Consider the following 11,783-nt stretch of genomic DNA (forward strand, 5'->3'; position numbering starts at 1 on the left):
CGTGCGGCTGTGCGAGCTGCTGGGAGGTGCTCGGAAGGCTGCTCGGCGTGGACACCTCGCTTTCCATCGCCCCGACCTTCCCGATTCACCGCGCTGGTGGACCCAAGCCGCGGTCTGCAGCGGGGACGCAGAAGGTGGCACGTGAGGCTGGGAGCTGCTGCCGTCACCGTCAGGAGCTACAGCGGGCCGGCGAGAGGGAATTACATGGGAAGGATTTGGGATCTGGAGAAAGTACTGGAGAAAGCAAGCCCAGAAAAAGGAAGGTGGATGAGGGCAGACAAGCCAGCTGCTGGGGAAGGCCCTAAATGCAAATGATGTGCTCCAACCTCCCGCTGAGTCACACAGGGTCTTTCTTAATCAAAAGCCTACAAAAGCCGAGCTTGCAGTTTGCGCGTCGCTGTCAGCACGCTGCGTGCACACCGAATGCCAGCGTTCAGCCCCTGGATAAGCGCGCACGAGGAGTGACCTGCTTTCACGTCCCACAGTCGCTCTTCCTCACTCCCTGCAGCAAACGCTTTGTCTGTTCTCAGGTAGATCATAGAGGAAGAGGACGTCGCAAACACGGAGCCTTTCTGCAAAGTACACAACGCACCGGCTGCCGTGACGTTCCCACCAGAGGCTTTTTAGCCTCGGGCTTTGTAGCACTCTTGGTTTTATTTATTCAGGTTCAGCAAACTCACAAGATGAAAGCGAGACGAAGGAGTGTTTTATTAAGAAAGAGTCCATCATTATTTTAAAAAAAAGAAAAACAACCATCTTTCTGTCCTCCTCGAGACAGATTGGAGGCTTTTTAGCCTGAATACTCCTCCGAGTACGAGGCCCACGCACACTCCTCCTATGCGGTAAACCAAGAACTTTTGTCTCAAGTCTCACTGCTCAAATTGATTTTCCTTTCTCTGGAACTACCCTGGTCATGATGGAGAGGAGAAGCCTTGGCAAAGGTCAGTCTCCGTTATCTTGCTTCTCCTCTCTTGCTAATCATGCCTTCACCTGGCTAAATCTCTCTTCTTTCTAAGGAAAGACCCGGCTTGCCTTGCACTCAGCCATCGCCTTTCCGCAAAAACGCTGCTCGGTGCAGCGGGGCTGAAGCACAAGAAGTCAAACCCTTGCAGAGAGGGAGTCCAGCGGCCAGGACTCTGCCTGGAAAGGCTTTCACTCGGTCTGAGTCACACGAGGCGGAGATCCCTTAAGCTCCTGGTAGGAAAAGGAGAGGTGTCAAAACCGAGAGCAGCTGTGGAAGAGGTGGGTGTGTTACAGATCCATCACTTCTTCTTCCACGGCTTTGTCCTGAGATTGCACATACTTCTCCTGCACTGCAAGTGTGCTGATAACGCAGTAATTAAGGAAAACAAGGGGCTGGGCTCAAACACTCCCTTCTGCAAGGAGCTCTTAACGTTCTCAGTGAGGAACCAGCCCCACATTAGCCTGAAGGCTGGCAGGAAGACAGCAGCACTGGCAGCAGCACGCATCACCTGAGTTATTTCTGGCTCTGGCTGATCCCAGACCCGACAAGTACAGGAGAATCAATTGTATGGTTTGGACGAGGTGGAACGAACCAGTCCAAGTGAGTGTGAGGGAGAGGAAAGTTGTCAAAAGATTACTCCCACATTCACAGTATCAATTAGCAACAAATGTGGTGGCTTGGGTGTGGACAACTGTCTGCTAAGGTCTGGGCTGAGCCCTACTCCTTCACCAAACAGCATCAGATGATGTCAGTAACAACCCGGGCCTGCAAACTGCCAGCCCCACCTCCAGCCTCTCTTCCCCAGGGAAGGAGAAATTAAAACTCAACACCACAGAGGATCGGTGGAGAAGGATACGAAGTAAAGTGGAAATCGGCTCCCACCGCTGCCGACATGAGAGCTTCCAGGCTCCTGTGCTCCTGGTCTCCGAAGGAATAGCCGTTGGCTTTGTCCACCGCCTGCATCACCTGCCGCATGCTCTCCTTATCCTGAAAGGGAGGGAGATGACACACGGGGGACACGGCCCTTCCCCGGAGGCAGGAGCTCGCGCTGGGCTTTACCACGGATTTTCTCCGAGGCTCTGGGCCACCCACACAGCGCCCAGCGCCCCGAGCGTGCCGCCGGCCTCCCTGAGCCCAGAGGGGCCCTAGGACAACCAGGGGCAACCCCTCTGGAGCCCGAATACATGATGGGCTGACACCCTCCACCCTCCCGCTCCCTTTCATCACCTCTTGTCTCAGCCCATTTGCCTTTGTTGACACTTGTGCAAACTACAAGATGAACGTTTTCAGCCCTTCCGCCCAAATGTATTCCTCCCAATCTTTTAATTATTTTCTGCTCCCTAATTTAGCAACGTTTTAGGTAATACTTTGCCCCGGATTCGAAATGCAGGCACAGAAGAGCTGAATGAAGGGGGAGTCTTAATTCCCCACCCCAGGAGACAAGGCCCACATAGCCCCAAGCTCATTAGCCTTTTCTTTTCCTTTGGCTGCCACAGATCATTTACAAGTCTGGGTGCGTTTCACTGTCCTCCTCCATCCCCGAGTCTCTTTAGGGTTGAGCTTTTCAGCCCTCATGGCTCTAAGCAGACGTAACCTAGCTGCTGCCAAACGGCCTGACGACATATCCAACGCTCCCTGTTCTCTCTGCCCCACTCCTCCTCCTGCATCACCTGGACGTTGAGCGGAACGAAGGACACCAGGCTGTAATCCTCGATCACCTCCACCAGCTTCTCATTGAGGCGGCGGTAATTTCTGAAGAAGGGGTCGGAAGCTAAATGGTCAACCAAATAAGAGAGGTCCAGGACCTCTGTGTAATAATCCAGGTTGAAAGCTGCAGGGAAACACCAAGAAACTTTGAAAGCAATCTGTAAATATTGGGGCTTCCCTGGCCAGAACATGCCACCAAGAAGCCGACGAGATTTACACCAGTTTCCCCATCTCCCAGCCATCCCTCCCCGTACCCGAGCAGCTAATCCGCACCCAATTCCCCAGCCCAATTCCACGTGTCTCTCTCGCAAAGGCTCTTACCCAGCTTGCCGTATTGCTCGATCAGGTCCATTTTGGAGAGGATGTTGACATGGGGCAGTTCCACGTGCAGCATGGTGGAAAGCGAGGTGCAGAGAACAGAGATGAACTTGCCAGGATCCGTGCAGTAGTGAGAATCCACCAAATGCACCGCAGCCAGCTGGAGAGCGAAGGCACAAAGGGACGGCACAAGGTCAGACCCGTGACGAGGCCATCCGCTTGCTTTTGGGACAGCCTGAGAAGGGGCTATAGGACAATCTGTTCAGACCTGACTATAATCACATAGACTCCCACGTAGGGAAAGTTACCACCTATCTTCTAGCTCCTGCATATAAAACATCCTCATATATGAATGCACATATATATATAGAAGTATATATCGCCACATTCCCACCCATGGGCCACCTGGGGATTCAGGACGCAGGGTGCTGGTGCACAGAAAGGGCTGTGGGGAGGCTTAAAGGGGTGCTGAGCTCCACCAGCAGTACTGAAAGACACTTAAACCTGCAACTGCTCTCCCTTTTCTCAGGGCCTCTTTCTTTGCAGATGAAGTTTCCACGCTTGTCTGAACTCTGCAGGTTTTTTTGGGGGTGGGAGCTGGGGTTAACTCTCATTCTGGACGACACGACTGCCTCCAGATTTCCACCTTCCCCACAGGAATGCTCACGCACTCAGGAGCAGTAACTGTAGCACACCAGGCTCTGCTGGGAGAACCAATTGTCATGTGGTTTGAAATAATAATTAATAATTAAATTAATGAGCAGTTTGATTCCCTGTGTTTCATGCAGCTGTAACAATGTGGTCCGAGATCTCTGTTAAGTCACTGCCTGTTACACAATGTTACTCAAAGTCAGGGCTCTACAGGCGAGTGTGGTTGAGTCACAGCTATGCTTCTGCAGCAAAAAAAGCCAGTTTAAAGCTCACAGGCAGGTGTAAGCACTCGAGTGAGCATCAAAACCGCCGTGTAACTATCTTTTTTTAGTAACTGCAACTTCACGTACATTTATTTGAATAAAAATCATTTCTAATGTGCAAATTCCCAGTGACATTCTCAAGCAAATGAACTTGCCCTTCTTGCTCACACCATACACGGTTTGCACATTCATGGTTTGGCCCAAATGCAAAACAAATGCAACGTAAGCAAGTTAGCTTGGTTATGGGACTCTTCTCACCTGCGCTTCCTCATTTGCATCTTCCATTGTGCAAGAAAGCACAGAGCACGTACCACAACGTGCAGAGCGATTCGGTTTGGCTGCAGGAGAGCCGGGTAGGGCCTGAGATGACGCCTGAATTTCTCACAGCGCAGTGCAAAAGGTCCCCGCTCGCCCAGCGCACACACCTACCTCCCCGCTCCGAAATACAGCGCCCACTCGGATAAAACACACAAGGTCTGTGGAGAGGACCCGGGAGCACAGCGAGAGTGTGCGAGGAAGGAATCCATGTTTCTGTTCACGATAATCCCACTGCGCTAAATGCCCTGAACAAGCCACTCTTTTGCCAATCCCTCCGGGCACAAAATGGGGCAAAATTCCTCTCCTTCCCTGATAAAGCCGTTTCACATGAAAGGCCAAACAGGTCAGTAAAGAAAACAGTCGTTAGTACCCACAATCAAAAGCTCTGACCACGCGGCGTACAGCTTCCGAGCCCCTCGCACAAGCACGCGGGGTGCCAGGCGCTGCCCCCAGCTCCCTGCGGAGCCCCAAACCTACCCTGAAATTCCACTTGGCCAACTGCGCGAAGACGTTCTTCAGGGCGTCGTGGTGGGTGTAGAGCTCCACCTGCCCTGGGCAGTCGAACAAGTAGTAGTGACCCCTGAACGCAGCCAGCTTCTCCTGCAGCCAGTCGAAGTTGGCCTCCAGGTACTCCATGCAGTAGATCAACCCCCCGTTGGGTCCCAGCTTCAAGTTCTCCATCACGTCGGGCAGGGTGATGAGCTCGGCGATGTCCACGGCACATTGGTAGGGCATCGCCTCGTTGGCGGGGTCCAGGTTCACCACCGTCACCTTGCGCCCGATCCTGCCCATGAACTCCTGCATGCCGTGGCAGTAGGTCGTCTTCCCGGAGCCCGGAGGCCCGATTACCACCTGGCCGAAGGCCAGGGAGCTCCCCTTGCTGCCCTCAGACATGTCGGCTCATTTCCTTCTCCTTCTGTTAACCGAGAAAGGAAAAGCTCCCATTTACCATTTTATTTGCATTTATACGAATGCGATCTGCTGGAATTCACACCCAGGGAGCGGGCGCAGAGGAAGGGAAAGTGCCGTTGTGGAACTGCTGCCTCCCGTCACTCCTGGCACAGCTGAGCCCCGTGCCGGGGGGACGTTACCCTGTCCCCCCCCAGCTGGTGATGCCATGGCTGAAAACAGGCACAAACCCCCAACCAGACCCACAGGGCTGGGCCTGCGGGACGCAGATCCCCACTCCTGCCCACGTGTGGGGTGAGTCTTCCCCTAGTTGGGCCCTTCCTGATACAGCAGTGCCCACACGTTCCCTCCCTCGCCCCAGCATGTCCCCATGACCTCCCCTCCATATCCCCATGTCCCTTTTGTCCTCCATGTCCCCTCTCCTCCCCATGTAACCCCCATATTCCCACTCTCCACATACCCTCCCTTCTCCCCATGCCAGCCTAAGTCCCCTCTCCCACACGCTCCTTCCCCCACCCCATATCCCTTCTCCCCGCCATGTCCCACATCTCCCGTGTCCCCTCTCCCCCCACGTTCCATGTCCTCTCTTCCTCCATCCCCCGTCTTTGCCTGCATCCTCTCTTCTTCCCATGTCTCCTCTTCTCCCCCATATCCCCCTTTCCCCTCATGTCCCCCCATGTCCCCTCTTCTCCCCATGACCCCTTTTCCCCTCATGTCCCCCCATGTCCCCTCTTCTCCCCATGACCCCTTTTCCCCCATGTCCCCCTCTTCTCCCCCATGCCCCCCCTTTGCCTGCACCCCCTCCTCTCCCCATACCCCCCCTTCCCCTCCATGCTTTCCATGTCCCCTCTTCTCCCGTACGACCCCCGTTCCCCGACGTCCCCCTTCTCCCCCACATCCCCCCTCCTTGCCCAGGTCCCTTCATCCCTCATCATCCCCTCCCCGCCCCGCTAGGCCACCCCCGATCCCGCTAGGCCGCTCACCGCCTGCCGCCGCCGGTGCCCCCGGCGCTGGGTCCGGGTCGCCGCGGGCCCTGAGCGTCGCGTTCCGGGAGAGGAACGGCCGCTGTTACCACAGCGCCCCCTGGCGGCCGGAGGGACGCACAGCTCCTCCATCGCCGGGAGTCGAACCCGGGAACCGGACCCCGGAATCGGGGTCCCGGGTTCGAGTCCCGGCAGCGGCCCTTTTCCCAACACAACCCCGTCCCCAGCTCTGTATCCAAAAGCATTCACCAATTCACATTTAACCCTCCAGTACTAGGTCACTGGGACAGAAGGTTTTCCTCCCCACCCCCAAGAAGAGTGCCTGCGTCAGGAAAACGGGGCAGAGCACGTCGGAGAACCATGGAAGGAAGCACCCGCTACGCCCAACCGCAGGGAAACGCCTCCCGCAGAATTCCTCCAGAGGCTGCCAGGACGAGTCTTTCATCCCGACAGGTTTCTCCCAGGAGTGTGGGATCGTCACACCCAAGCAACGCGAAGCTGCGGGCCAGCAGCGAGCTTTCTGCAGGACAGTTACCGTGCCACGGCTGGCCCTGTCTGTACTTGTCCTTCCCTGGGTCTCAGGCAGCCACGAACTACGAGTTCTGGTTTTTTAGGCTGACCTAGCACACAAGCTTGGTTGATCCAGGCAGTAGTATCGGCTTTAAACCGTCAATCGGAAATGCAACACCCTTCCCCGTTCCCACTGAACAAACAGGACCAGCACTATTTCCCCTCATTTGAACGGTTCAATTAGGGAGAAAAACCCACTGAGGCGATTTTTGTTACAAGTCTATATTTCCTCCAAAAATAAATATATGAACACCCTGCTCCAAACCCGAGACCAGGAGCCAGCCTGTGCTCGACAGGAGCAGAACCAGTACGAAGGTTCTGTGACAGTCTCTGCTCAGTGTGACTGGGCACCGACGCTCCCCAGAGCACCGTGTGACGCCCGGACAAACGCCATGTCCTGCCTGTACTTCATGGCAGTGGGTGGCTGGCGCCTCAGCAGTTGGTCACCGCTGTCCTTTGGGTCAGGGTCGTCATAGACAGTCGAGATGAGGATGGGAGCGTCTCGCCGGGGCTTTTTCACCTTGCTGAAAGTGGGTAGTTTCTCCCCGTGGTATCTAGAGGGAAGCAGGAAACATTTGGTCCAACATTGCTGAGGTAGTCAGACACCCTTGGGCGTCCCAGCTCGTTTCCTTCACGTGCCGCAGGGGAGAAGTGGGCCGATACAGGGCAATAAGGATTCTTGTCCTATTCCGGGCTGCGAGATTGCTCTAGCACGAGAGTCAGCCCTCACAGTCAAACACAGCACCGCACAAAGCCTCCAGAAACCCCTCGGAGAAGGTAGGGGTGAAGTGCACAAGCTACAGCTCAGGTCTCTTGGACCTTCCCCACCAGAATACCGTAGCAGAGGTGACCCTCAGTCCTCAAGCTCTCCCTCTGTGTGTGTGCTGCATGAACCTGCAAACGGTTCCAGTCCTACTCTAACACCACAAGCTCCTCTAAAGAGCGCTGGACCATCAGGAAGAGCAACGTATTTAGCTCTGGAGCGCTCTCTGCGCAGAGAAAGGCAGATCCCTGGGACAGCCTTACAGTTCTGGTTCACGCTCTGCTCTTTCTGTGGCCAGTTAGCTGCTGCGTCAGACCAGAAAGCCCGGGCAGAGGCTCTGAACACAGGCTGGCAGGGGTGGGTCGGGTCCTTACCCCAGCCCCCTCTTGCATCTGGGGTTCTGACCCTCGTTGTCCAGAGCTTCGGCCATTCCAGAGTTGCTGGTCCCCAGCCCCAGCCCCTCCGTCCAGCCCTGCTGTTCCAGCACCTTCCTGCCAAAGCCCTGGAAGACGGGAAAAAAATGTCACAGAGTTGCTGGACAAAGCCATCCTCACCTTCCCAGAACCCTCTGCCTCTTCCCCACATCCGAGACCTCTCCTCCCCCTCACCCACACCTGAGCATCGCCACCACAGCCGTTCCTGTCCTGCCCCATCCTCTCCCGAGCGCGTATCCAGAGCTCACCTTGGTGTATCTCTCGAAGGAGCCAATCCGTTGCCCTGAAACAGATCCATCCTCCAAGCCGTCCCGGAGTCGCTGTTCCAGCCACATCTGGACCGAATCCCGAGCATCCTTATCACCTCCATCTAGGGATAAAGAAGCGTCAGAGCAGCACCGCTCAGGAAAGCTGTTCACTACCGTCATTTCCCCCAGAGCACCACGCAACAAGGAGGCAGAACCTGTTCTTTTTGGCAACTCGCACTGCCAGACAAGAAAAACGTTGTTTCAAGTACACTGACGTCTCGGACGCTTTCAAAGGATGACAGAGCCAAAGAGTTCCCCACTGCAGAAATTCTGCAGGGTCGGAATTTCCCAACCTCCCTGGTTTCCTGGGGCGGGGGTTCAGCTCAGATACCTTTGTCATAGTAGATGCTCATGTCCACATCCCAGTCATCCGCAGTCTGCTCATCAAAGTCTGCCAAGAGAAGGAAAGCACCGATTTTGGTGATGGTTGTGGAAGTCTGACACAGAAGAGCTGTTTGCCTGTGGCCCAGCACCCTATTTTCTCTAACAAAACAGGAAGGAAACGGTATTAGAGACTCCGCAAACCACAGCGCTTACACAACAGGCTGCCAGTAGGACCACTGGGGTCTCTGGCGACTGGATTGAACCACTGCAGGTTTTGTGAAGGTTTAAAAAGTGACGGCAAGATGCCCGTATCTGTAGCTGATCTGGAATACTCGTATGGGGTTATACCTGATTTACCTGCAGGGCTGGCCCCCCCCAGCTCGTGGTGGTTAGTTTGTGGCTCAGCGACACAAACACCAACGTTACCTCCATTCTTCTCCTGCCAGTACTGAGCATCTGTGTAGAAAACAAGGCCAGAGCCGCCTTTCTCCCACTTCAGCTCAATCTCCTCTTCAAAGAGCCGCTCCTCCACACGGTCCTGCTTGGTCACGTCCTCGTGCAGAGCCTCGTGTCGCTCCCATTCCTCACAGGTATCATCGTCCTGCAAAGGAGCCGGTGAAAATTGGGCGACACCAAGAGCACGCAGCCTCCTCCCTGTTTCCCTGACCCTCACGGCCCATCGCAACGCCTTCCCTACGAAACAGCTTTGTCGACAGAGCTCGTCTCAGCCTGCTGTTTTCAGGCACTAACACGACCGGCACTGATGACCTCATTCCCCTGACTAATGCCATCTTCAGAGTCAGCAGACAGAAGTGGTGAAAAATACCACATCACACCCACTTCACGGCATGCTTTCAGCAGCGTACCCAATCTGTAACGCAAAGATGCCCATTTAAGGAGCAGGTGTGTTGTACGTAAAGTCAGCACTAGCAACAAATTAATTCCACTCAAGTTGATCCCTAAAGAGATTGGGTCGGTTCCAGCGAAGCAGCTCGCTGGCACAGACACAGATCAGACTGACGGCTTTACTCCTGCCTGCCCAGTTCTGGGCAGAGCCCTCCAAGGAAGACATTAACCAACGAAGGAACAGCCAAAAGAATAACTAGAGATCCAGGAAACAGAGCCTGTGAGAAACGGCTAGAGGAGTCTGTTTAGTCTGGAGAAAAAAAAAAAAAGACTGAATAAAAAGTTTGTAAAGGAGGGAACAAAGCGTTCTCTGTGTCCGCTGTTGCTAGGAGAACCTAATGGGATAAAATTGCAGCAAAGATTTGGCATCTAAGTTAATTCCGGTATAGCAAAGAACGGGAATGGCTTGCCTCGGGATTGTGCTGCCTCTGTAATGACAGAGGTTCTGAGAACAGGCTAGACAGGCGTCTGTCAGGTGGAGGGAGCGAGATAGTCTCCGGAGAGCCTGTCCAGCCCAGTTTTCTAGGATTCTTTGTCATGAAAGCCATTTTTCTCAGAATGACTAACTTCAATCACAGAGGCATTCAAGGTCAATCATTTGTACAGCTCCGCATGTCGTTTCCAGCACACGAACATGCTCCCAAATCTCCGGTCACCTCATTTACAAGCAACAGCAGAGCCGCGCCAATCCGCCACGCAGCAGGGCGGAGATCTGCTCCCGCAGCACCAGCCTCTGCCTGCGCTCGCTCCTCGGAACCAAACCCTTTGGGCTCAACCCCTAAAACCGGCTTGATTTGGACAAGCGGTCTCGGAGGTGTTAATGCCCACACTGTTCATGCGCCAAGGGGCTCAGTGCACCAAGACGTGAGCAACCGTATTTTAAGGCCATTTTTAGACAAGTGGTTCAGACCATACAATTAAAAGATTAAAAATGAGCTCTGGGAGAGTTATAGCAGCCTTCCCAGCTTCGCAGCTACAATAGCTAACCTTGGACGGTGCTAGAAAAATCCACTTACGTCATCCGAGTGCGACTCCTCTTCCTCCTTCTCCTGCCCCTCATCTTCCTCAGCACTGGCTGGGTGAGTCACCTCAGATCTTGCCACAGGCCCCTCTTCCTCTGTGATCTCATCCCCCGTAGCAGTGTAAACTCTTTCTTCTTCTGTAACTGTCTCAGTGTCCTGGTATTCAAAAGGCACATTCCCATACCTACGGGATGAGCCTGTCTTTGGAAAATCCAGCTGCAATTTCTTGATAATCCGGGGAGGCAGCCTGCAGGCCCGGATCAGCTCCAGAAAAACTTTCAGGGGGGTACCCACGTTCCCGTAAGGCATGAAGGAAGGGGGGTTGAACTCGGGCAGCTGCTTCCAGTCTGCTTCTGCGACAGATTCGCCTGCGGCCGTCTTGTCCCCGCTGTAGGGAAACGTCTCTGTGCCTGGAGCAGAGAAGGAATGGTTTTGTGAGGGAACACACCCTCCACCAGTGAGGGGTAAATCAGGGCCCTCCCGGGCAGGAGAGGGATGAGCAGACCCCAAACTGACTTTTCTTGCCTTATAATGGATTTAAGGCATTAAGGAAACTCCCCAAGGGGTTTTAATCACCCGGTGCCCTCAGGGTCCTCTGCAGGGACCTGCTGGGACCCGCAGCGGTGGGATCCGGTGCCCAACGGGTCCTCCGCACCCTTCCAGGCCCACGAGGGGAGGCCCGGCCCGGCCCCCCGGTGCCCGCTCGTACCTGTCCCGGGGCTGAGGCGGACCCTGCGGATGAGGCAGCGGCCGGGCAGCGAGGCACCGCCGGGCCCGACCCAACGCTTGCCCGAGTACATGCGGACGAGGCGGCGGGCGCGGCCGGGCTGCACGGCCACCAGGCAGGAGCAAGTGCGCGGCGCCGCGGCCTCCTCGCCGCCGCCCGCCGGCGGGCGCTCGGGGCGGTGACGGTAGTGGAAGCAGAGGAAGCCGCCGGCCTCCACGAACTGGCTGAAGTAGGCGCGGAGCTGGGCGGAGCGCAGCGCGGCCGGGATGCCGCTCACCAGGCAGTAGCGGGCGGCGGCGGCGCCGCCATTACCGGCGCTACAGCTGGGCGCCGCCATCTTGCCCCACCGCGTCGGCGCGTCACGGCAGCTGAGCGCGCGGTGATGACGTCAGTTCCCGAAGCGCTGAGTGGGCGCCGCCTGGTGGCGGAGGAGCGCGCTGCAGCCGGGCGGCGGCCCCGGGGGGCCCCGGGGGGTGGCCGGGCCCCGGCGGGGGTCACAGGCCCTGGGGGAGGCAGGGGGTGGCCGGGCCCCGGCGGGGGTCACAGGCCCTGGGGGTGTCAGGGGGTGGCTGGGCCCCAGGGGGGTCACAGGCCCTGGGGGTGGCAGGGGGTGGCT

At 56.0% G+C, this 11,783-nt stretch overlaps 2 protein-coding genes across 4 annotated transcripts; both read right to left on the reverse strand.

The window, feature by feature from the left end:
- Positions 1-600: 600 nt before the first annotated feature.
- GPN2 (GPN-loop GTPase 2) lies at positions 601-5,514 on the reverse strand. 3 transcript variants are annotated; one of them, XR_012677229.1, is made up of 6 exons: positions 4,699-5,514; positions 4,333-4,530; positions 2,993-3,235; positions 2,635-2,795; positions 1,821-1,951; positions 601-1,324 (listed from the first exon to the last, which is right to left on the reverse strand). XR_012677229.1 is itself a non-coding variant. In XM_075173526.1 (5 exons), the coding sequence occupies exons 1-5, from the start codon at positions 4,943-4,945 to the stop codon at positions 1,252-1,254; spliced, it is 855 nt and encodes a 284-aa protein (XP_075029627.1). In that variant the 5' UTR covers positions 4,946-5,501; the 3' UTR covers positions 685-1,251. The 3 variants fall into 3 exon arrangements, 2 of the variants coding, with proteins under 2 accessions (XP_075029627.1, XP_075029626.1); XM_075173526.1 differs by lacking the exon at positions 4,333-4,530 and having other exon boundaries at positions 685-1,324; positions 4,699-5,501; XM_075173525.1 differs by lacking the exon at positions 4,333-4,530 and having other exon boundaries at positions 685-1,324; positions 2,993-3,149; positions 4,699-5,496.
- A 1,375-nt stretch (positions 5,515-6,889) lies between these two features.
- Positions 6,890-11,517, reverse strand: GPATCH3 (G-patch domain containing 3). The gene is made up of 7 exons (XM_075173527.1): positions 11,150-11,517; positions 10,435-10,850; positions 8,939-9,113; positions 8,520-8,579; positions 8,129-8,250; positions 7,821-7,948; positions 6,890-7,237 (listed from the first exon to the last, which is right to left on the reverse strand). The coding sequence occupies exons 1-7, from the start codon at positions 11,502-11,504 to the stop codon at positions 7,018-7,020; spliced, it is 1,476 nt and encodes a 491-aa protein (XP_075029628.1). The 5' UTR covers positions 11,505-11,517; the 3' UTR covers positions 6,890-7,017.
- Between the last annotated feature and the right edge of the window lie 266 nt (positions 11,518-11,783).

Source organism: Calonectris borealis, chromosome 25 (assembly GCF_964195595.1).
Source record: "Calonectris borealis chromosome 25, bCalBor7.hap1.2, whole genome shotgun sequence".
In the NCBI taxonomy this organism is placed as follows: Eukaryota; Metazoa; Chordata; class Aves; order Procellariiformes; family Procellariidae; genus Calonectris; species Calonectris borealis.

Excerpts from the sequence above, each read along its gene's own strand:
- GPN2 (XM_075173525.1), bottom strand. The coding sequence starts at position 5,115 with ATGTCTGAGGGCAGCAAGGGGAGCTCCCTGGCCTTCGGCCAGGTGGTA. Across the intron at positions 1,952-2,634 it reads TCGTTCCGCTCAACGTCCAG|GATAAGGAGAGCATGCGGCA; the intron begins GTGATGCAGGAG and ends CCTCCCTTTCAG. Across the intron at positions 1,325-1,820 it reads GCCGATTTCCACTTTACTTC|CACACTTGCAGTGCAGGAGA; the intron begins GTATCCTTCTCC and ends CTGCGTTATCAG.
- GPATCH3 (XM_075173527.1), bottom strand. The coding sequence starts at position 11,504 with ATGGCGGCGCCCAGCTGTAGCGCCGGTAATGGCGGCGCCGCCGCCGCC. Across the intron at positions 8,580-8,938 it reads CTGGCAGGAGAAGAATGGAG|ACTTTGATGAGCAGACTGCG; the intron begins GTAACGTTGGTG and ends TTCTCTTGGCAG. Across the intron at positions 8,251-8,519 it reads GAGCATCTACTATGACAAAG|ATGGAGGTGATAAGGATGCT; the intron begins GTATCTGAGCTG and ends CTTTATCCCTAG.